The sequence below is a fragment of the Carassius gibelio genome, chromosome A14 (assembly GCF_023724105.1).
Source record: "Carassius gibelio isolate Cgi1373 ecotype wild population from Czech Republic chromosome A14, carGib1.2-hapl.c, whole genome shotgun sequence".
Classification (NCBI taxonomy): domain Eukaryota; kingdom Metazoa; phylum Chordata; class Actinopteri; order Cypriniformes; family Cyprinidae; genus Carassius; species Carassius gibelio.
The window spans coordinates 3,712,099-3,733,974 of record NC_068384.1 but is presented as its reverse complement, the minus strand read 5'-3'; the positions used below and the strand labels follow the sequence as shown (position 1 = coordinate 3,733,974).

Sequence of the window (21,876 nt, the reverse complement as noted above, 5' to 3'; positions counted from 1 at the left end):
TTTCTCCCAAGACGGTAGGCGGAGATTATTATGCAAAGTGCTCCTAGTGACGTACATAGAGATGGGCAAGAGATTTGAAATCTATAACGACTCGTTTCAGCGATTCAGAGTCGACTCCTTACTTTAGAAGCCAATAACTTTATAAATCGTGTACTTTTTGGTTTAATTACTTTGCACATTGTTTACACTGATGGACAGCTACATCATACACTGTAATACAGGTAATTTTTGATTTCCCATCTGTGTGGCTCTTTAACACCAGGAAGTCTTTCTCTATCCTAAGCTGTCAAATCATGTAATCTCTAGTAATGAAAGGGCACGGGTCGTCCAAAAATTTTAATTCTGTAATTTACTCAACTCGTGTTGTTCCAAAAGTCAAGGGGCTTGGAACAACATCAGAGTGAGTACATGATGATTTTGGGCGAACTGTGCCTTTAACTTTGAGCAGATTGGCATGGATGTTAACCGGGGTTTGCGCTCTGTTCCCAGATATATTTATCAAGAGCATAAAAGAGCATGTGAGAATTTGCTCCTTTAAAAACAAATGTGGAGAAATCACAGTCTAGACAGAAACCCCTGCCTCTTGGATGGCTTTGGTTCTTTCTCTGGGACAGAAACTCAGGTCGGCTCTCCACTGTCCCTCTGTTTACTGTGTCGCCATGGCAGCAGGAGGGACAATGTGGCTGTTTATAGACTGGATGGTCTGCAGGGACTAGATTGCTAGCAGAAGGAAACATCCAGGATGGCACAATTATCCTATACCTCTATGGAGACTGTGAATCCCATTGAGAGCATAGTCTGACGAAAACATTAGAAATGACAGAATTCATTTATGCACTATTCCACAGAGAAAGAAAAGACAAAAAAAAAGTATATAAAATCAATGATTGCTTTGACCATGTAGAGAGTCTAATCAGACACTTTTTGTTTATTAATCAATGGGTGGACATGTTGATTCAAGCAGCAGCAATGGTTTATGTCTTGTCGTTCCATTATATAATTCAGTGACGTTATTCTCTCTATCTTAATCAATTATATTAGAGCAATTGCCATTTTTTATCCAATCAGAACCCATCAACACTCTGGCACCAAACATAATGTTCAGTCAATGTTCAGTTATAATTGACTGAACATATCACAGTGCTCTTTACTTTATAAACATTTATTCCTGAATCGTGCATTATTAAATATAACAAATATCCACGTCATTACATCAATTGCATGTGGTAAAGTTATGCACCAGGAACAGCACAGTTTACTTTACTTCTGATCAGTGCTTAAGAACGGAAGACTGTCTGCCAACTCCTAACTAAACCACGATGAAGGTCTCTGGTGGTCTTGATGGTTCGCAGATCCAGATAAAGTCTAGTACCACCATATGCATCTCTTAAACCAGAGCAGCATGTTGTTAATAATTCTCATACTGGTACAATATTACATTTGCACTGATGAGCAGTTCTTTATGAAACAGCATGTGCTGGATGTTACTGCTACATTAAGCACATTGACAGACACAGAGACTGCATAATTCAATGAGGTATAATATTGCCTAAATTACATATATTATTGGTTCATGTTTCTACTGACTGACACATTTACATTTCTTGCTTTACTGACTGGAATAAAACTGTTAGTCATAGTCTCTCAGGAAAATTGAAACGCTGCATATTTTAAATTGAATATGAGTGTAATCATTGTGCTGAACAGATCAGGCATAGAACGTGAACAATTAACAATATATTAAGTATATCATAATGAAAAAACATTTGCTGAATGATCAAATGAACAAAAATAGATTTTTACATACATTTCCTCACTCAAATTGAACCAATCAGAAGGCGACATACAAAATACATGGCTGCCAATTGCAGATTAGTTATTAGGACATCATGTGCTACTCTTATTGGCAATAAATAGATTACAGTGTGTAAACCATAAGCGATGTGCAAGGACACCGAAATATTTCTTATAGGCAGTAGAGACATTAATCGGAGTCCGTTTACTACAGTTAACATGGCCATTTTGTTGCTTTTTGTTAGGGATATTGCAATCTCAAAAACGTTATCTCTTTAGATTGAAAAATATCAAAAATATTTTTCTCTTATCTGTAAAATCCTTCAAATGCTCAAAGGAATGTTTGGAGGAAGAACATAGAGCCCTAAAGAACCGGAGGTCATTCTTCTGAACCAGAGAGTTAATAACATACTAAAAAGATGCATGCTGGCAGGAATGTTCTTCTGTAATATCCACTGCCTGACACAAACATGACACCGCAATACTGTTGCGTCTATACAATCTAGATCAGATCAGACATCAGGTCCAGTGTACAAGGGGCACCATCAGTAGATCATTCCTCACCTACTGTATTTCATCCTTCCAATGAAAGAAAATGTGCCTCTTAAAGCTGCGGTAGGTAACTTTTGACGCTCTAGCGGTTAATAAACAGAGCTGCTTGCGTCTTGCGGAAGAACATTGTAGCCGGAACTACTTCTCTCTGTTTATGTCTATGAAGAATTACAAAGGTACTGGGTTACTCCGCCGCGGTACCCCCGAAGCAATCTAAAATAGTCTGAATATAAACACTTATTATAGGTGCACCCTAGTGATTCAGGACAAGCTAAAAACACGGTTTGGAAAATGGATTCATGGTGTATTCGCTTATTCTATACATTTTTCTGCATTTTGAACACAAACAAAGTTACGGACCGCAGCTCTGATTGGTTGTTTTTTACCGGGAGCGCATGGCTTTCTGCAAATGGCAATAGGACCACTGGGAGGAGCCAGAGGAGCTTGATTTTTTCACAGATTATCTGTCTCATATTCTACTGTCAGGACAAAATGACAGGTTTAACAAATATGTAAAAAATATATTTTTACAAAAGTTACCTACTGCAGCTTTAAGAAATGTACAAATAAGTAGGGCACTTGATTACTCATTATGTTGAAATTCTTCATCTTAACTAGAAGGCAAGGAAACTCTTTTTTTTCAGCTATGAGGAAAAATGTAGGCAACAGAATGTTTTAATTAATGTAATGGTTTCAGAATGTAATTATCAGCATATTTGAACCAAATGACATAAAGGCCTTTTCATCAGTTCCATTACTTTCCACAGGTTGATGACTGGAACATGTCATGTTAATTCCAGCAGGAAGCTGTAGTTGACATTGTCTATCTCTCTTCAGTAGATGTTGGACCATCAGAGATGTGTACTGGAAAAGTCCATTTATTGCTGCTTCACATAGTTCCCAGGAAAGGTTCCAAAAAACTTGGTTCTCCTGCACGTTCCTAAAAAATTTAATATGGAATGAGTCCAACTTTGTATGGTAAAAAATATCATATAGTATATATGTTAAAGTATATATTTCAATATTTATCTCTCCAAACATCCATGGGCTTGTTTGAACCATGACAGTGTTGACAGTATTTTTTGGGTTGGAGAATAGCACCAGCTAGTGGCAAATATATGAACATCCCTAAAACACTCATTGCGTAGTAACAGCAACCTGATGAAAATCTGTCTTACCCACAAACCATCCATCATCACATTTCTCCATGACGTCAACAACGTCGCCCTCCTTCAGTTCCAGCTCATCTTCATTTCGTGGCATGTAGTTAAACAGGGCTTGAAATCTGCGAGAGGAAAGGCTATTTAAGTGTGCTTTCTAAATTAGGTTATATTACAGAATTGGGTCTTGTAATACTGACCAGTTCCCACAATAGAATAATGTTAGCAGAAAACAGTGATCTACTTTAAATGCATGGATTGGTGAAACAGAAAAAGATTTGAAATACTTACGGTTCCCCTGTACCTTGAAGCGGATCATGAACATATGCTTGTCTTTGGGACTGAAAAGAGAGAAAACAGGAAAGGTCATTTAAATGTTTCCATCTCTCTTTCTGCTCTATATCCATCTGATACTGAGAGTTCCACAGTGCTCATGGAGAACCATTGATGCAAACCTGAGGCCAGACCTGGATCAGCTGTGTATCTGAACTATGTACATGATCAAACCTGCCTAAAGGTGTTTACAAAAAAAAAGAAATTGAACTTTTTTTCAAATACGTGTGAAGTCCAGGACCCCCGGGGCTCAAGTTACGGCTTTCTAAACCATCAAACAACATATTTTCTAAAACATGTCTGATTGGTGGATTTAGAAACAGTCGGGAAATGCCTTAAATCCTGAAAACGAGGACTGTAGTCCCCTTGTTTGGAAGGACATGTGGGGAATAGGCTGCTTGCCTGGCCCTAAGGGGGTACACCTTGTTTAAGCTGTGTACACAGGAAAGATCATTGGGACAGTCCCACGAGTAATCCAAACACTCTATACATTGCTTAAACCAATACTGTATCAACAAGCCAATCTTCTCAGCAGCTTTCAGCCAAAAAACACAAAAACAGCAGAAATCCACTGATCCAGGAAGTCATGGACATGCAGGAAAACCATTTCCAGAGACACTTCCAGCATGCAGACCAAACAAAATGTTATCACTCTAAAACGATGTTAGGACTTAAATGTTATTTTCTCTACCACAAAATGCACTAATGCACACGGACAGTCAAGGCCATAGTGTTAAGTCTCAGCATTCCCCCATACTTTACTGATGGAATGATACTGCGTACGGAAGCATCACGTGACCATACGCTGACACAAATATATGGCAGTATATTGTATCATTCCTAATATCATTATATCCAGCTGTAGCAGCAAAAATGGAAAGAATTGCACTCAAAACAGTGAATTCCCGGGTCAAATTCAGTGAATGACATTATGCCTTGTGCAGGGATACACTGAAAAGACAGAAAACTGAATTTCCCTAGAGTCAGCTATGCCATTTCCACACAAGGTGCACATACTCCCTACCCTATGAGATGGTGAAAAGTTTTGACCTCTAACAGGCGATCCGCAGGACCTCCTAGACATCACAGGGCTACGAGGAGGCTTACCAACAACCACAACGTCACGCCTTAACACAGACTGAAAGAACCAGAGCCGAGAGAAGATGATATGAATGTTATGTGCAGTCATAAATAAACACAATTTACCAAAATATACACTACCATTCAAGAGAGTTCGTTCAGTATGTTGTTATTCTTTAAATAAATAAATTATTTTATTTAGCAAAAGTGCATTAATTTGATCAAAAGTAAAAGTAAAGTGTCAAACACTGTAACAAACAATCTGAATCTTAAGTAAATGCTGTTCTTTTGAGCTTTCTATTCACCCCAAAAAATCTACGAACATAAAAAATTTATTAAAATGTAAATCAGCATAGTAGAGTGATTTCTGAAGGATCATGTGACACTTAAGACTGAAAATTCAGCTTGGCATCACAGAAAAAAATAAGTTTTAAAAGAACAAAAAGGAGCTCCTTTAAATTGTAATAATATTTAAAAAATCACTGTTCTCTTTCTAAACAAATGGTAGAGTGATAATATATTTATACAAAAATGGATTAACATGAGTGAGTGAATATTCTTTATACGACTTGGTTTGTGGGGTTGGGTGATTTAAATATGTCTATGACTTACTAATAATTTATGATTCTAGCTCCCTGTATAACTGTTATAATTGACTGTACCATATGTCAGACATATGAACTAGATAGTTCTGTTTTTCATTTTTAAAGTGTGCACACTTTGGTGCAGAAAATCTCTCAAGGAAACGCATACTGCAGAGATGACATTACGTTATCTTTAATAGGGAATGTTAGTGTCTGTATTATGAAGTGGTAAGACTAGGGGGAAGGGTGGAGGATCATGAGCACTAGTACAGTCACTAACAAGAACCTTGTCTTTACCTTGGCCTTTGGGGAGCGGAGGTCCTGTCGAGAGAACAGTTTTGCAGAGGGAGGGGGCGACTGTGAAACCCCGGGAAGAGGGGGGGTGGAGTGCGGGGAAGGGGGAGAGTATTTAGCCGATGAGGGCAGTGTGGACGGCAATGACATCTGTGAGGACAGGGGAGAGAGACGTGGAGAGGCATTCTGGGAAACTTCACCCTGCTGGTGTGGAGATAAAAACAGTTATGCATGCCAAATAAATACATTCATCATCCTCTAGAGATGCTTCAGAATTTAAAGGTGAAGTGTGTCATTTTTTGTTCTGTTAACTTCAAGCAGAATTCCAAAAATGAGAGATGCATTGGAATTTTGGAAACTGAAAATATTTACAGTCAAAATGCAGCATCACCCTTCATTTGTTTCAGTCAAAATTATTATTATTATTTTATTCATTTTTTGTTAACTGAGGTGGACGATAGTGCTGGATTGGCAATATTGATTTCTACTTTTTAATCAATCTCCATTTTGATGAGCCAATATCTTTTTCGTCTATGCTGTTTTCTTTTTATTGATGACTAAAAGCTTCACAAAACATAATTTTGTAGTGAACTACTGTATGTGTTACTTTTAATTCTGAGTGGAAAGACAAAATGATGTCATAGAACATTACATTTCCATCAGGAAAGCCATTCAATAGCTTGTTAGTAAGCCAGAAACAGCATTTTGGCTAAATATATGCACAATATTATTTATTCCTTTTACTCTATTGTCTTTATTATTTAATGAATACATCTGTGATAAAAAAAAGAAAAGAAACAAGTTTTTTACAGCCACAACTGATACAAAAACATCCTTATATACAACTTGAATGTTGACTGTTAAATTAAATTAACTGATAACTAAACTTTATTTTCAGTTTCCTATTTTGACTAAACTTTAGTCAGGAATTAGCAAAAATAATGACCAATAAAAATAAAAACCTAAGTACTTTGCCCATTTTCTATAGCTTTCTCCAAAAAGACTGAATTTAACCTTTACATTATTTAGTAATGAACATTATTTAGAAATGAAAAAAATGACACACTTCTCCTGTACGAAAATCTATTTTGGCTGTTCATTTGGGCAGTATGACGACACAGCGAGCACTACCTCGATATCTGACCCCTCACTATGGGCAGGTTGGACTGGAGTAAATGTTTTTGATGTCAATGGTTCATTTAAGAAGCTTCTGTCCTCATTCGGCTCCTCCTCTATAAACAGTCTGGGAAGCTTTTCTGTTATATCTGGTTCCTGGCGATAAAATCCCTCCTCTTTTTTGAACGTGCCATTTGATTGGCTGGCCTTGATAATTGACACTAACTCCTCACACAGATCATCTTCAGGGTCTTTAGGTGGAAGAAAGTCCAATGGGGATTTGTGTGCCTCTAAAACAACCAAGTCATTAGGACTGTGCAATTTAGCGGGGCCTGTCCCGTCTGGTTTGTGGAGGTCTTTGCTATCTGAAAACAACTGCAGTTCTTTCTCAGCTAAATCTGCTTTTTGGCTGGAGAGGATCTCTATGGCACTGCTAGACCTGGGGCTGGAGTCAAATATGGGTGAGGTGGGCGAAGGAGTGAAGGAGGCAGAGGTGAGGTAAGGGCTGGGATCAGGGGACATGTAGGACTTTGGGGAGGTGATGGGAATGAAGTGACCCTCTTTGAGCGCAGGAGTGGAGAAGGTGCGGGGTGTGAGGGCCGGAGAGCAGCCCAGCATGGAGGAGGCGGGAGAAGATGAGATGGCAGAATCCAATACTTCATAGTACGGCTGGAAATTGGAAGGGAAGGGAGGAGGTGTGGGGGCAGGGGTTCCTGAAGGAGACAGACCCAGAGTAAGGGCCAACCACTCGCTGGTGATGGCCTGAAGGTGTGCGGCTCTCTGTGGACTGGGAGAGGATGAGGAGAGTGGACGGACAGATGGGGATGGAGAGCTGAAGTGGGTACGTACAGATGATGACTTAAGAGAAAGAAGTACAAAGGAAAGATGAGAGTAAGAAAAAAGTGATAGAGTTTATATACAAAGGAAATTAAGAGAACTGATGGAAAAGATAATTAAAGTGACAGGAAGATAGAGATGAAAAAGCATTCTGCATAGTTACAAGAAAATCCCACCTGGAAAACCATGGTACAAAAACAAAACTTTTTATTCCGTAAATCTGACTGATTCCAGATGATTTGATCAGTTTATAGCTAGAGTGTGGGGTTTGGATTCTGTTATGCATAGATTCATTACTGTTTAGATATATAGAGAATCCACACATCATGTTTATTAGATTTCACATAATTTATGGCCATTATCAAAAGAAATTCATTTGTACAGAGCCACACAGCAGATACTCTGTCACTGTGAAAGCTTTATCCAGTCACATATTCAAATTATTGTAAAGGCTTTGCAGGTGAAGTATGTGGGAAAACATGCCTAAGACAAAAGTCATGAGCTACAAGGAAGAATATGCTGTCACACTTGCTGTCTGTATTGATCTGTGAGGTGGAAACAACAACAAGGCCACTAAGAGGTCATCTATAAACCAGCAATAAGAGTATCCTGTCCTCACAATACAATCTACCCGGGGGCTTTTCAAGGACTTTCATCTCCTGTGAAATGAAAAGATATTGGACAAACATGACCTAGTATGACAGTTTCTGTCTGTTCTGATTGTGTGTATTTTGAATTTACATTGTCTCCAAAATGTTTTTATTCTTAAGCCATGTTTAAACATGTATAAAACTTTGACTAATAATTGACAACCAAAAGGTGTCAAAATACGTTTTCATTTTAATAATACACTACTGTTCACGTTTGCGGTCGGTGCATATTTAATTGATCGACTTTCATATTGTCACAAAAGATTCATACTTCCTTTGAACTTTCTTCTCCGCAAAAATATTTATTTTCAACATAGGAAACATTTGGTGATCATAAACATTACCAACCTAAAAAATCGTACTAGCTCCAGTGCTTTAAATAAAGTTTGCTTGTACTATTGTTTTTTATTAATGACATTGGTTTGATATTTTGTTATTTAATGCAATAATATTCATATTTTTAAGTGTGGCTTAAGTGTCCAAATTCTTTATGGGGTCAATGTATGTACTGTAGTACAAAGTTAAAATGTGTTTGATACAATGTTTGCAATGTTAAGAAATGATAACAGTCCAGTCCAGTCACAGAAGTTCACCTTCACAGAAACTTCCCTTTCAGTAACAGCAGGAGCCGAGCAGCACATGTATAGTGCAGCAGGTCATGTCCGTGTTTTAATTAGCTATACTGGATATTGTCAGGACATGTGATCAATCTGATATAATCCTGCTGGACTCATCTCGTGTAAGCGAAGGAATAAGCCTTTACTTCTTTGTTCTTTAGATGGAATTACAACTCAAGGGCATTAAATATGAAATGAGGCTTATTTTACACAACAAGCCAATAAGCTAAAGATGACAGAGGTGATCTATTTTGGTACTGGGACAGGTGCCATCTGAGAAAGGATTAATTTTATATTTGCCACCTTGTTGGCACTGATAGTGGCAATATGAGTAACATGATATAAATGAGAGGCTTATTGCCTCTAAAGCCACCGTTTGTCGGCATGGATCATGTATTTAAAGTATAAGTCAGTATTTACCCAGATAAGATTATAAAGTCACTTAACTGGATCAGAGTATATTTTGTGTATGTACTGTATTTAACCTGAAATCCAGATATCCATAGTCACCATGATTTAAACCTCATGAGTAAAATGAGACTTTTTTTAGGTGTTTTTCTTTTCTTTTTTGGTGCATTTTAAGTGGTATTGAAGATGAAAACATACCTTACTGTTCAGCCTGTCATTGGAGTAGCCGGTGGGTATACTGGGCCCAGGAGGTTGACCGGTACTTTGTACTGAAGTCTTCTCAACGATGTCCACATACGACACAGGAAAAATCCCTTGTTTGTTTGTACCTGGGATTTTGCCCTCGAACCAGTTCTTATCCACCTGCCGCAACAGAACAACACGCTCGCCCTGGAAGACACAAACACAAGATATCAGGTGGTGTATTTGGTGCATCGAAATCAGAATGTGCAAAATGACAACATCATAACCAATTAACAATGTATACAACTATATGGAGAAGTCGTGGATGGTTGAGGCAAAAGTTCCATCTTTTATTTTTTGAGGATGTTTTTTGTCTTGTTGCTTTATTAATTTATCAAGAGTTCATTAGAACATTAGCATTCAGTAAAAAGTGAGAATTATTTAGCAGAAAACATGTTCTTAAGTGGTTGGACACATTAAGAGATGGATTAATGAGCACATGCTGAAACTAAAAAATGTTTATGACAGCAGTACTCAGATAAAAAGTTTACTTTTCTTAACGAAAGTTCCACATTAGTATCAGCATTAAAGTTGTAGTGCACAATTGCTTCTCCGATTTCTTTGCTTTGGGCTGGTGGTGGAGGTCTCACTGGCTGATGTCTCTCTGAAGGAGGGATTTTCTGCGAAGAGACAGAAGTTAAAAGAGGCAGTATATTAGCTATATCTCCAATGAGCCAAACCAGACTATCTTTTAAAGGGATAGTTCACCTCAAAATTATAATTCTGTCATTAATTATTCATTGCGTTACAAACCCATAAGACCTTCATTCATCTTCGTAACACAAATGAATATATTTTTGATGAAATCTCAGAGCTATCTGACCCTGCATAGACAGCAATGCAACCACGACATTCAAAGCCCAGAAACATAGTAAGGACATCATTAAAATAGCCCATGTGACATCAGAGGTTCAACATTAATTTTATGAAGCTATGAGAATACTTTTTGTACACAAAGAAAACACTTTAGAATAGGGAGCACTTACTCACTATTAATTACGACTTTTCCCCCACTTGTCACCCTCTGCTTGCAAACAAGGGTTAGGTTTAGGGTTAGCACATCCAGGTTCTACATCAGAACTCGGGCTCCTGTGTCAGCAGCACCACACGCACATGTGTTACTCTGGAACCATTGAATCACATGGAGTAATTAACAATGCCTTTCCTACCTTTCTAGGCCGTGAACGTGTAGTTCCTTTGCTGTCTATGCAGGGTCAGAAAGCTCATGGATTTCATCAAAAATATCTTAATTCGTGTTCCGAAGATGAACGAAGGTCTCACGGGTTTGGAACGACATGAAGGTGAGTAGTAAATTACAGAATTTAAATTTTTGTGTTAATTATCTCTTTAAAGTACACACCTCCACATATGAAATGGGGAAGATGCCCATGTGTCCACGGTGTTCTCCTTCATACCAGTTATTATCTATCTGCCGAGTGATGTATACCATTTCTCCTTTCTTAAACGCCAGCTCTCTGGAAGGAAATAAGTATCAAGTTAACTCTATTCCACATAGGGAAATTATGTACAAGGAAGACATAAATAATACATGAAGATTTGCTGACTGATTGTAGCACATCAAATGCAGCAAGGGTTTGTAAGTTGTTCTTACTTTGCTGTCTGTGCTTTGAAGTCATATATTGCTCTGGCTGGCAGTTTCTGTCAAGTGAACGAATCGGAGAAATCAAACTTAATTACATGCTGTCATGAGGTGGGTTTATTTGCAGTTTGATCAAAGCTCAGATAAAATATTTATGATTTGACTAAATTTTTTGCAGGAACATGTTACAAAGTAATGCATATTCCCTACCTCTTTGACATCAGAAGTTTGTTTCCTGCTCTGTAGTGTGTGGCGGCCCACGTCAGGGTATGAGTATTCTCTGGATGTGTCCTGATCTAGAAAGAACAGAGAGGTAAAAGGATTCAAAGACAAGCCTCACAAAGAACCAAAACTATGACAGTACATGCGTGGGAACAAGCAATAGCAAAGGAAACAATGATTTGGGGCTTGATGAGAGAAAATGCAGACAAAATAAAAAGAAAACACAAATACAAAATGTATTTTATTGACCAATAAAAAGTAAATAATGTAAATATATATTTAAAAAAAATGAATAATTAAGTAAGATTCCATGAATCATCTCATAAGTTGCTACACCCATCCTCTACACTCATATCCCCACCAGTGGTGGACAGTAACGGAGTAGCTTTACTTCGTTACTGTACTTAAGTACATTTTTCAAGTATCTGTACTTTACTGAAGTAGTTTTATTTTGAGTAACTTTTACTTTTACTTCACTACATTCCAAAGCATAAGATCGTACTTTTAACTTCACTACATTTCATAAAACATATCGTTACTCCCTATAATATATCACGTGCTCCGACACGCAGAAGCGGTGTCTGATTCATCATGAACGAACTGAGTCTTTTCAAAATAAACCTTTAAATCGGATCGCGAATCGCACCAAACGATTCGTTTACGAATTAGAATGATCCGATTGCAGCTGTTCTGGAGTCGACCACTCACTGATTCAAATTACCCGTTTAGTGTGAGTCTACAGAAGTAAGAACCGTGAGATATTGTGAGCGCGTGCGTCTGATGTTGCTAAAAGTAAGTTATTAATGTCGGAATTTAGGATTAATTATTGTAACTGAAAATCATATTTTTTATTATTTATTTTTTATTTTTTATTTTGATAATTTAGAATTATTACTGAAATACAACCTTTTTTTGTTTCAAACAGTTCATTGAACAATAATAAATGAAGTACCTGAAGCTGACAATGAAGTAAATGTATAATAATTAGCAAAGATGATTAATTTAGCGCTGTAAACGCGCGTGTGAGGGGCGGAGACGCGCTGCGGAGCGTCAGACGCGCTTGAGGACCAAACACAGCAGAGCGGTAGGAAACTTCACTCCTCTCTCTTTTACTATAGCGATTTATTTTTAGATACGTGATCTGAGTCTTTCATAGATCAGTCAGACAGGAAGGAAGTGGAACCTTGAAGGTTTATTAGGCACAACAGGAGATGGGGTAAAGGATACACAGAAAGCAGTTATACAATATCTAAAAAATATAGGGATATACAATAGGATATAGAATTTTTATTTAGTGTTTTTTTTTTTTTTTTTTTTTTTTTTGATATAAAGTAGTACCAATGGATATAGCACATGTTACATACTCTGATACTCTAAGGTGGCGGTATGCACCTTTAAAAGTCATGGTTGCAATCTGCCAAAAAATGAAAAGAAGAAGAAGAAGAGTCTTTCATAGAGTTGTAGAGTTAGAGTTATTAGAGAAATAGAATTATTTTTTACATTCTTTGGTCGAAGTTTTCAGATCGGCAATTCGGAGCCTGTTCGCGACTCTGTTGATTCAGATCGGCACTTCGGAGCATGTTCGCGACTCGGTTGATTCAGATCGGGACTTCACAGCCTGTTCGCGACTCGGTTGATTCAGATCGGGACTTCTGGGCTTCGGAGCATTTTCGCGACTCGGTTGATTCAGATCGGGACTTCGGAGCCTGTTCGCGACTCGGTTGATTCAGATCGGGACTTCACAGCCTGTTCGCGACTCGGTTGATTCAGATCGGGACTTCTGGACTTCGGAGCATTTTCGCGACTCGGTTGATTCAGATCGGGACTTCGGAGCATGTTCGCGACTCGGTTGATTCAGATCGGCACTTCGGAGCATGTTCGCGACTCGGTTGATTCAGATCAGGACTTCGGAGCCTGTTCGCGACTCGGTTGATTCAGATCGGCACTTCGGAGCATGTTCCCGACTCGGTTGATTCAGATCGGCACTTTGGAGCATGTTCGCGACTCGGTTGATTCAGATCAGGACTTCGGAGCCTGTTCGCGACTCGGGTGATTCAGATCGGCACTTCGGAGCATGTTCGCGACTCGGTTGATACCGATCGGCACTTCGGAGCATGTTCGTGACTCCGTTGATTCAGATCGGCACTTCGGAGCCTGTTGGCGACTCGGTTGATTCAGATTGGGACTTCGGAGCATGTTTGATATTTTTTTTTAATTCAGATCTCGAAGCAGGAAGTGTTTGTCAAACAGTTAATTGGTGATAAATGAATATTTGAACTTGAGGCTTTTTTTTTTAGACGAGTAACGTTAGACAGACATGAATGTTTATTCAGAACGGTACTGAAAACAAGTAAATATTGTAGCTGATGCTAAATGTCTAGCAGGCTTGCTGGTGCTAACTTGAGGTAATTTTTATAAATAATGTCCAAATATTTTTATTCAACCACCTATATATATATATATATATATATAGATAGATAGATAGATAGATAGATAGATAGATAGATAGATAGATTACATCTGGGGAGAAAAGAAAGGATGTGATGTTCAGAACATGGTAACTACAGTAATTATCAAAGAGGGGAAGAGATGCACCCGTTTGGCCAGGGGTGTTCTTACACCGCAGACAAGGTTTGAGAAGGAAAAAAATCATTAAGAAAATATAATTATATTTTCCTTAAGATGTTCTTCCTAACTTCAGGCCTTATTATCATGTCATATATAACTGTGGTGTTCTGTAAAACCACAAACTTTAAAATACTTTTTTCTTACGGGTGAAGATCAGATTATCATCTCTGTTTTCTCTCAGGTACATCACAGTGTAAGCTTCACAGTGAACATTATTCTCATAAGCGTAGTCCATATCAACAACAAAAATATATCTTGACTCCATATAGTGGTTATTTTGGAAAAAAATCCCAGGTATTTTGAGCAGTAGGATTATAAAAAAAAAAAAAAAGTGCTAATATAAAATTAAATTAGCCTATATAAAATTGCAAACATCTATCTTTCAGTACTTTTTTACTTAAGTACATACAAAATTGATTACTTTTGTACTTTCACTTGAGTAAAATTGAAAAAGGAGTACTTTTACTTTTACTGGAGTAATATTTTATTATTCGTATCTGTACTTTTACTCAAGTACTTGATTTGTGTACTTCGTCCACCACTGATCCCCACTATAGAACATGTGTATTTATAATAGATCCGCAAATGGTTAGCTGGCACCTGTGCCAACTGTGGGCAAGCCCCCTTGCTCCGAACAATTTTTCATTTATATACACTGTGCACTATGCAAAAGTATACAGTGTCGCATTTCTTTATGATTAAAAAATAAAGAAAGAAATCATAAAACAATCATCTTTTCCAAAAAACAAATGACTAAAATTTTAGGTACTGAGGCTGATCTCATAATTTATGTCAGGTTTGACACAGTAAAAACTTGAGATTTATAAGAGAGTATGTTTCTTCCCAAGCCAATAAAATCTCAAATCTGTTTTTAGATCGCATGCTTCTGCTGCTCAAGTCATCTGTCCAATGCTATTTATATAGAGTGAAACTTCACAAGGTTATATTTCTTTTGTGGCAAGCCCCCACACTACCTAGTGTTCTGATTCCAAGAGAATGTGTGAACTTTAAAAAATATATACCTTCAAGCGTCTGTCTGTCAAATACAGCAATGTTTTGTAAATGGAGTAGGGAAATAACTTTAAATAAATGTTTGATCAAAGAGAAAGTAAACAAAAATACAATGTGACAAAATGAGGAAATGAAAGACATAGGGACAAAATCAGATAAGGCAGAAGATGTTGGTATGAGTCATGCTCTCTGATGTTCCTTGTGACTGGGTGTCCAGTAATGCTCCTGGAGGGCCACTACCCGGCAAAGTTTAGCTCCAATTAAACACCCTTGAACCAGCTAATAAATATCTTCAGGCTTACTCGAAACTTGCAAGCAACTTGGAGCTAAACTCTAAAGCAGTGGTTCTCATCTCCAGTCCTGGGGACCTGCACATTTTCTGTAGCTGTGTCCAAATTCAGGGTCTGCATCCTCCTTAGGATCCTTCCTACCCGGTTGAAGGAGGATGGGTCCTCCGACGACCGCAAAAACTGGAAGTCGGTGTTTGTGAATTTGGACAGCCTACCCTTCTTTCAGTTCCCTCCCTTAACCGTTGCTCATGTCCTGTCGCCTAGCAACCGTGACAGCGCCAAGCAAGACGCCGGTGAAGAGCTCATCGTTCTCCCCCCTCGGAGCTTTATAAACACTTCTGTCTGCTCTTTCGTCCTTAGAAGCGTTAAAACAGCTTCAATCACTAACAAATAAGCTGTGTGTAAGGGGATATTCACACAGGCAGTAAGGAAGAAGCTAGTTTACAAAAGTAAACGTTTTTTTTTTTTTTTTTTTTTTTTTTTTTTTACATATACCCGTACACATGTAAAAAAAATGCTTAACGCTAAAACAAAATGCCTAACTAGAAAACCACTGAAAATATATATTTTTGAAAAGCCAGTTTTTAAAAAACATCGAAAATAATACTCCTCCCCCACTCCGCTACCGCTCGCTTCGTCCTGCCGAAAAGAATTATGGGATAGGTAGGACACGAAAGGATCCACCACACCCATCCTTCTAATTCGGGGAAAAGGAGGACGCATTTGTGGGCCGCATTTGAAGGATCCTACGAATTTGGACAGCCTTCGTCGCGGCGCTGTGACGTAACATCCTTCAAATGCGTCCTCTGAAGGATGTAGACCCTGAATTTGGACACAGCTTATGTCTTCCATATCTTATGCACCTGATTCAGATCACCAGCTCGTTAAGAGGGAGCTCCATGAACTGAGGGTCAGATGAGAGAGAGATACAAAATGTACAGAGCAGTAGATCCCCCGGACCGAAGTTGAGAACTACTGGGCTAGAGGATGTTGGCCTTCCAGGATTGGGTTTGAACACCCTTGCTCTAAGCAAGCACATTCACAAATACAGATGGAAAATAGCAATGGTGGACGAGCAGAGCTCAAACACGAGGGACAGAAGGGGGTTTGGGAAACCAGAGATGGATGAGTAGAGTCCACCTTGATAGCAGTTTTCAAAGTTGTGTTTCTTCTGGTTGTTGTTGCTGTCTATATGGTTGTGAGAGGCACTATGGGACAGGTGTGAGTACTCAGATTGGTGAGTGTCCTGGCTGGACATGCCGTCAGGCTGCGGGTGGTAAGAGCAAGGCTGAATTGTAGGGCTGCTTCTCCCCAGCACGTGCAGGGATGAATTCCTCTCAGGAATGTCAGGAAGCAACTCCACCAGCAATCTATGAAGAATGTTGTTGTCTGGAAAGTTACCCCTGTGCTTCTCAGTGCAGAAGTGGTCGTAGATGTCTTTCAGGGCTGAATCTAGAGCTTCATACATACAGCTCTTGGAGTTTGGCACTCGGGAACAACTCAAAGGTGACAGGTTCTTCCGGCGGAAAGGCACTGGGCTGACCAGGAAGGCGAGCTTGCTGAGACCAAACTCTGATTCTTCTACGCGCAAATGTTGCATCCGGTCCTGCTTGGCCCTCTCGTGCTTGATCATAGTGGTGAAGCGTGTGTAGGAAGCTGGACAGCGGCTCTTGCAAGAGCTCACAAGCTGCCTGTGATAATTATGGTGGTGCCCCAGTCCACAGAAGCTCTCGGAGGAGGCAAATGAACACACGTCAAACTCCCTCTCACTACAGAAGGATGAGCCCTCCATCTGGATGAAGTCACTAAGATCAGATACTACAGCATCATGCTCACTGTCTGAGTAGTCTTGTTGCATGGTAGTGTTTTGTAATTGGTCACTGGTGACTTGAATGTGGATTGGCACATTGGTTTTTATCTTGGGGTATTGAGGGCGTCCTTCAGGAGGATTTCTGGCTAGTGGTTCTTCATCCAGTAATGACTCATTAGAAAGGCTACGCTTGGGGGCGCTGGCCCTTCTCCAAGAACCCCTGATCAGGCACTCATCCCCAAGATTTGGCATGGATTTAGACTTCTGGATCAGACTCTCAAATTCAGAAATCCTGTTGTGCACCATTTCCCTAGGCACCTCTTCCTTACAGCTCTTGTTGCTAGTACGTCTGTCCTTCCGCTGTTTGCTCTCATACTTATGGATCCTGGCTTTGACCGAGCATATCACTGTAGAGTTCATCAGCTCTTGACGGTTGATGTGATGCATCTTTTTGTAGAGTTTGAGGAAGCCTGGTGCATCGTGGGCCGAGCGGTGCCTTGTCCTCTCCCTATGATCCTCAGACTCTTGGGCGTCACTGCACTGTGATGCCTCTAGTTTGCCGTTGTGCAACAAGGAGCCGGTGCTTTCCAAATGGGTCCGCACTTTCCTTCCCCTCCCGTCAGAGAGAAGGTCATCACAGCTCCGGGATTTGAGCTTAGATGTGGTCTCCTCTGAGATCATCCAGTCTTCTGGGTGCTCTTGTGTTGTTCTCCAGCCTTCAGGGAGGCTGGAGAAGCCTTCTGAGACAGCCATGAAACTGTTCTCATTTTGCCCTTTCTTTTGATATGTGGATTCTGAGGTAGCACTGTTTGGATTTTGACCATTTAAATGTGCTGTTTGCATATTGCTCACATCCCCACCTTAGATATCCACCACAAGCAGCATGGTAAAAAAGAGACATGAGAAGACATTAAAAGGTAACTGACGCACAGGAGTGAAAAGTAAGGATGTTTATACTACAACCTGGAGGAAAACTGGAGAGAAATCAGACATCTTGATCAACAAGCAATTGATATGCTACACTACACTGAGACAAGATTGTAAACACTAAATAATGCATTGAATTTTATTAATGCAAAGGGAAAGTCGTTTAAAATTCTGCTTGCGCTGCGAGGAGCAAAATGAACATTGTCTGCGAACCTTCTCGTGTTGCTTATTCTTTCTGTAACGTGCACAATTGTGGCTGCTTGTCTGACATCTACCTTTAGTCCTGATGTCGGCGGGGGAGCTGGGGCTGGTGAGGGGATTCCTCTGGGTGCTGCTGCTCCTGGGTAACTCTTGTGGTCTGACAGACGTTTGTGTTGTGCCCACACTGCTCTGAGCCCTGGGCTGAGCGGCTGCAGGTTCAGATTTCCGCCTCTTGTTATCACTGGCAGAGCTGCAGAATCAATGTGACTGAGGATTTATATTAACCAATAAAAAATGTAAATTGTTATAAACAACGAAAAAAAGGGACTCCTAGGTTTAGAATGAAAGGTAATCTAATCTCCATCTGAAAATAATGCCATGGTTTCTCACCTATAGTGACTTCAAAATATATTAGAAAAAAAAAATCAAACCAAGTGAGATTTAAGTTTGTTAGATTTGAAAGTATTTGATTTTATTTTTATATAATACATACAATTTTCTTATTAATTATATTATAAAATACTTTAGTGATTGATACAAGCAAGCAAATATTATAAAACACAACAAAAAGTAGTCCGACACTTTCTGAATGTTAAACTAAAAAAAAAAAAAAAAAACGTTCTGTAAGGTCATGACCTGCACCATGCATCCAATAAGAATGACCTTGGGATCAGCTGGTTAAAAGTCATTGCAAAAAAAAAAAAAATTTGAGGAAAAGGTCAGTTTTCATTTGTCACTTTGTTTGATATTTTCTAAACATATTTTTTTTTTTTTTAAATGTATGCAATAAAGTGTAGAGATTTGAGCAGCTTTCAAATAATTTCAATGCATTTACAGTGAACCTACCATGATGTTCTTTCAGGGCTCCTGTCTGTGGATGACTGAAAAAGGGAGATCTGCAACAGATGAAGGAGAAAAGGTAGGGTGAATTCCTAGCTTAATATCCACACTAAATTTACAGTATAGGTTTCTTTGACACCCAGCACTCTCCTTCACAAATCCAACAGTGGTTAAAAGAGTCAAAAAAAAACTCCAATGTCTGGACACAGTGACATGGGCCAGCTGTCTCTTGAAAAGCCCAGCCATTCCCAGGACAGCTAGATGCGTTAGATCACTTACGAGGGTTTCTATGTCGAACAAAGCAGGGAATTCCTTGTACGCATGGCTGGAGTAGATAATCATCTTCCTGTTTGCTGAAGCTCTGAGCAGTGTTATCGGGAACGGCTCTTCAGACCCGCAGCAGATGCCCCTTGTGTTTTTTTAACCCTCTTTAAAAGTAGCCCAAGCATGCAGTTCCAGAACTGTCTCCTCGGTGTGGCACATTTACATTTAGTCAACATAAATACAGCTCTGAGTGACAGATACCACACTAGCAGGCTCAAAATTGGGTTGCAAAGCCTCTGTTACAATTTTGAGCAATTTTACAGCATTCCTCAAATCATAACTGTTACTAAACTGGCCTCTATGTTACGTTCTCTTCTTAAATTGGTCAGTAGCAATTCATAGGGAGGAACCGATTAAAAAATCAGCAGCATTTTTAAGACAAATTCACTAAACAGCTGTGCCACTTTCATGTGGTAGATACATCTTTATCAGTAGCAAATTTGTGCAAAATGCACCGAAATAGTGCTATATCATGGCATTCTTTCAATCACGCCTCCTTTCTATGTAAACATTATAGATATAGATAAACCATAATTACAAAACAATGCATTCGATGTTACATGATTTGCATAATTCTGAATAGGGGGCTAAAACAACTTAATGTGTGCAAGAAAGCGACACCATTAATTTATTCTTAATTAATTATCCCCTTTGACAGCGAGCAAACTATATTTACAATGACAGAAAAAAGCCTGTGAGTGAAAGAGGAGCTGTAATATGAGACTGTAGATGGCATGTCCATAGATCCTTCACCTCCTACAAACACATGGACAGAATCGGCAGATGACAGCCAGGAGGAAGTGCTCATATCTCACGATAAATATATGATGTAATAATAGACAGAACTGTAATTATGATAAGAGAAGCAAATGAAGATGTAGATGCATTAAACAGATTCTTAAGACATTGAATAAAACATGTCCCACACTATCACCTGCAATTGCTTTTGTAAGGAGCAGCACTTATATTTTTAATAATAATCAGAGGATCATTACAATGTTTTTAACTCAAATTTACCATGCCATCCTTATATGCAGGTAACTATTTAATCAAAATTCTGAAAAGATATTAGATGTGTCCCAATACTTATGCACTATTCTTTGCCATTTTCAAATAGAGTGAGTTGTGTGTTTGCACTGAAAATTCAAAAAAGATAAAAGGGTGCTTCAAATACACAGCTGATGCACTTATTTAACATAAGAAAACTTATGTTGCATACTTCATGGATACTTAACTGTCACAGATTTCCTTACATAGCGGACTCTAATGCTAAATTACAAAATATCCTTATAAAATGTATACACTAGGCAGTTGTCTACATATTAGGTAGTGTAAGGTATAATAAATTACTCGGGACACAACTACCATCACTTTAAAAAATATATGCATGTATGTGTGTGTATGTATTTATATAAATCAATACAAAATATTAATCAACTCCTCTGAACATGATTTACAGACTTTTTCTCTTTGCATAAACCTTTTACTTTTTTATTTTACTTTAGTCCAATATGTGGCATATCTGAAAAATCAATTAGTGCATTGCTTTAGTTAAAAAAATTGAGGTTAAGTGGTCTTAATGAGGAAGGTTTGAGAAGGTAGGCACTAGCTTATTTCAGTTAATTTCTCTCTTTCGTTCCCCAAGTTGGTCAGTAAAGCAGTTAATCACTCAGTTAATCACTCCTTCAGTCATTCTTTACCTCCGATTGGAATCGAGGTGAGCTCTCTGGATTGTAATCGAGATGTTTTTTTGGAGGCTTCACATAGAGATGGGATAGAGGCAGGGAACAGCAGTGAAACAGTAACATAACAAGAGAGAAAGTAAAGTCACATGACTACAAGAGCGACAAAGTGACAACCACAAACTATAAAGTTGCAAATATGCATCAAAAACACTACACACCGCAGTACAGCTCCTTTTATAGAAACACAACCAGTAGCACGCCACGTCAAAGACTACTAAACTACACAAACCTTGCATAAAGAGTGAAAAGTCAAAATTCTAGTAAAGTCATGCAATATGCTCAACTGAATCCACAACAGATTTTATCATCAGCAAACAGTCTGCAACAGTCTTCTCATTTATCACACTCCAGTTATTTATCCCACTCCACTGTATGTTACAGTGTCCAGAACTGTGTGCTCAGTCATTTCAGACATGTCCACCACAGGCTGACAGCATGTGAAGCATGTATCTGACCTTTCCACCCCCACACCGATCACAAGCGGCATGCTAGCAGCACCAAACCAAAGCCACACTTACCGGCCGCCCAAACTCCAGTTCAGCAAAGAACTTATACCACGGCTCATTTTCTAAATCTATGTCCTCTGGCCTTAAGTTACTTCTCTGGTGTT

General features: G+C 38.9%; 1 protein-coding gene and 1 long non-coding RNA gene across 6 annotated transcripts in view; both read right to left on the bottom strand.

Annotated features, from left to right (window-relative positions):
- Positions 1 to 903: 903 nt before the first annotated feature.
- LOC128027298 (uncharacterized) overlaps positions 904 to 21,876 on the bottom strand; it is a 94,162-nt gene continuing 73,189 nt past the window's right edge. Inside the window, exon 2 of the long non-coding RNA XR_008186667.1 lies at positions 904 to 2,484. This is a non-coding gene — a long non-coding RNA (uncharacterized LOC128027298). The remainder of the gene's footprint in view (positions 2,485 to 21,876) is intronic.
- The window catches only part of LOC128027290 (sorbin and SH3 domain-containing protein 2-like), a 44,706-nt gene continuing 24,355 nt past the window's right edge, over positions 1,526 to 21,876 (bottom strand). For 2 of the 5 annotated variants that reach the window (XM_052614747.1, XM_052614750.1), the window contains 13 exons: positions 19,204 to 19,253; positions 18,432 to 18,607; positions 11,479 to 11,564; positions 11,281 to 11,327; positions 11,029 to 11,143; positions 10,160 to 10,288; positions 9,624 to 9,815; positions 6,929 to 7,771; positions 5,801 to 6,001; positions 4,864 to 4,977; positions 3,798 to 3,847; positions 3,525 to 3,631; positions 1,526 to 3,286 (listed from right to left, as the gene is read on the bottom strand). In XM_052614747.1, the coding sequence (XP_052470707.1) occupies positions 3,225 to 3,286; positions 3,525 to 3,631; positions 3,798 to 3,847; positions 4,864 to 4,977; positions 5,801 to 6,001; positions 6,929 to 7,771; positions 9,624 to 9,815; positions 10,160 to 10,288; positions 11,029 to 11,143; positions 11,281 to 11,327; positions 11,479 to 11,564; positions 18,432 to 18,607; positions 19,204 to 19,253 (2,172 nt within the window). In that variant the 3' untranslated portion in view covers positions 1,526 to 3,224. Of the gene's footprint in view, positions 3,287 to 3,524; positions 3,632 to 3,797; positions 3,848 to 4,863; positions 4,978 to 5,800; positions 6,002 to 6,928; positions 7,772 to 9,623; positions 9,816 to 10,159; positions 10,289 to 11,028; positions 11,144 to 11,280; positions 11,328 to 11,478; positions 11,565 to 16,559; positions 18,088 to 18,431; positions 18,608 to 19,203; positions 19,254 to 21,876 lie in introns of those variants that run through there. The other 3 variants (XM_052614749.1, XM_052614748.1, XM_052614751.1) reach the window with 3 other exon arrangements.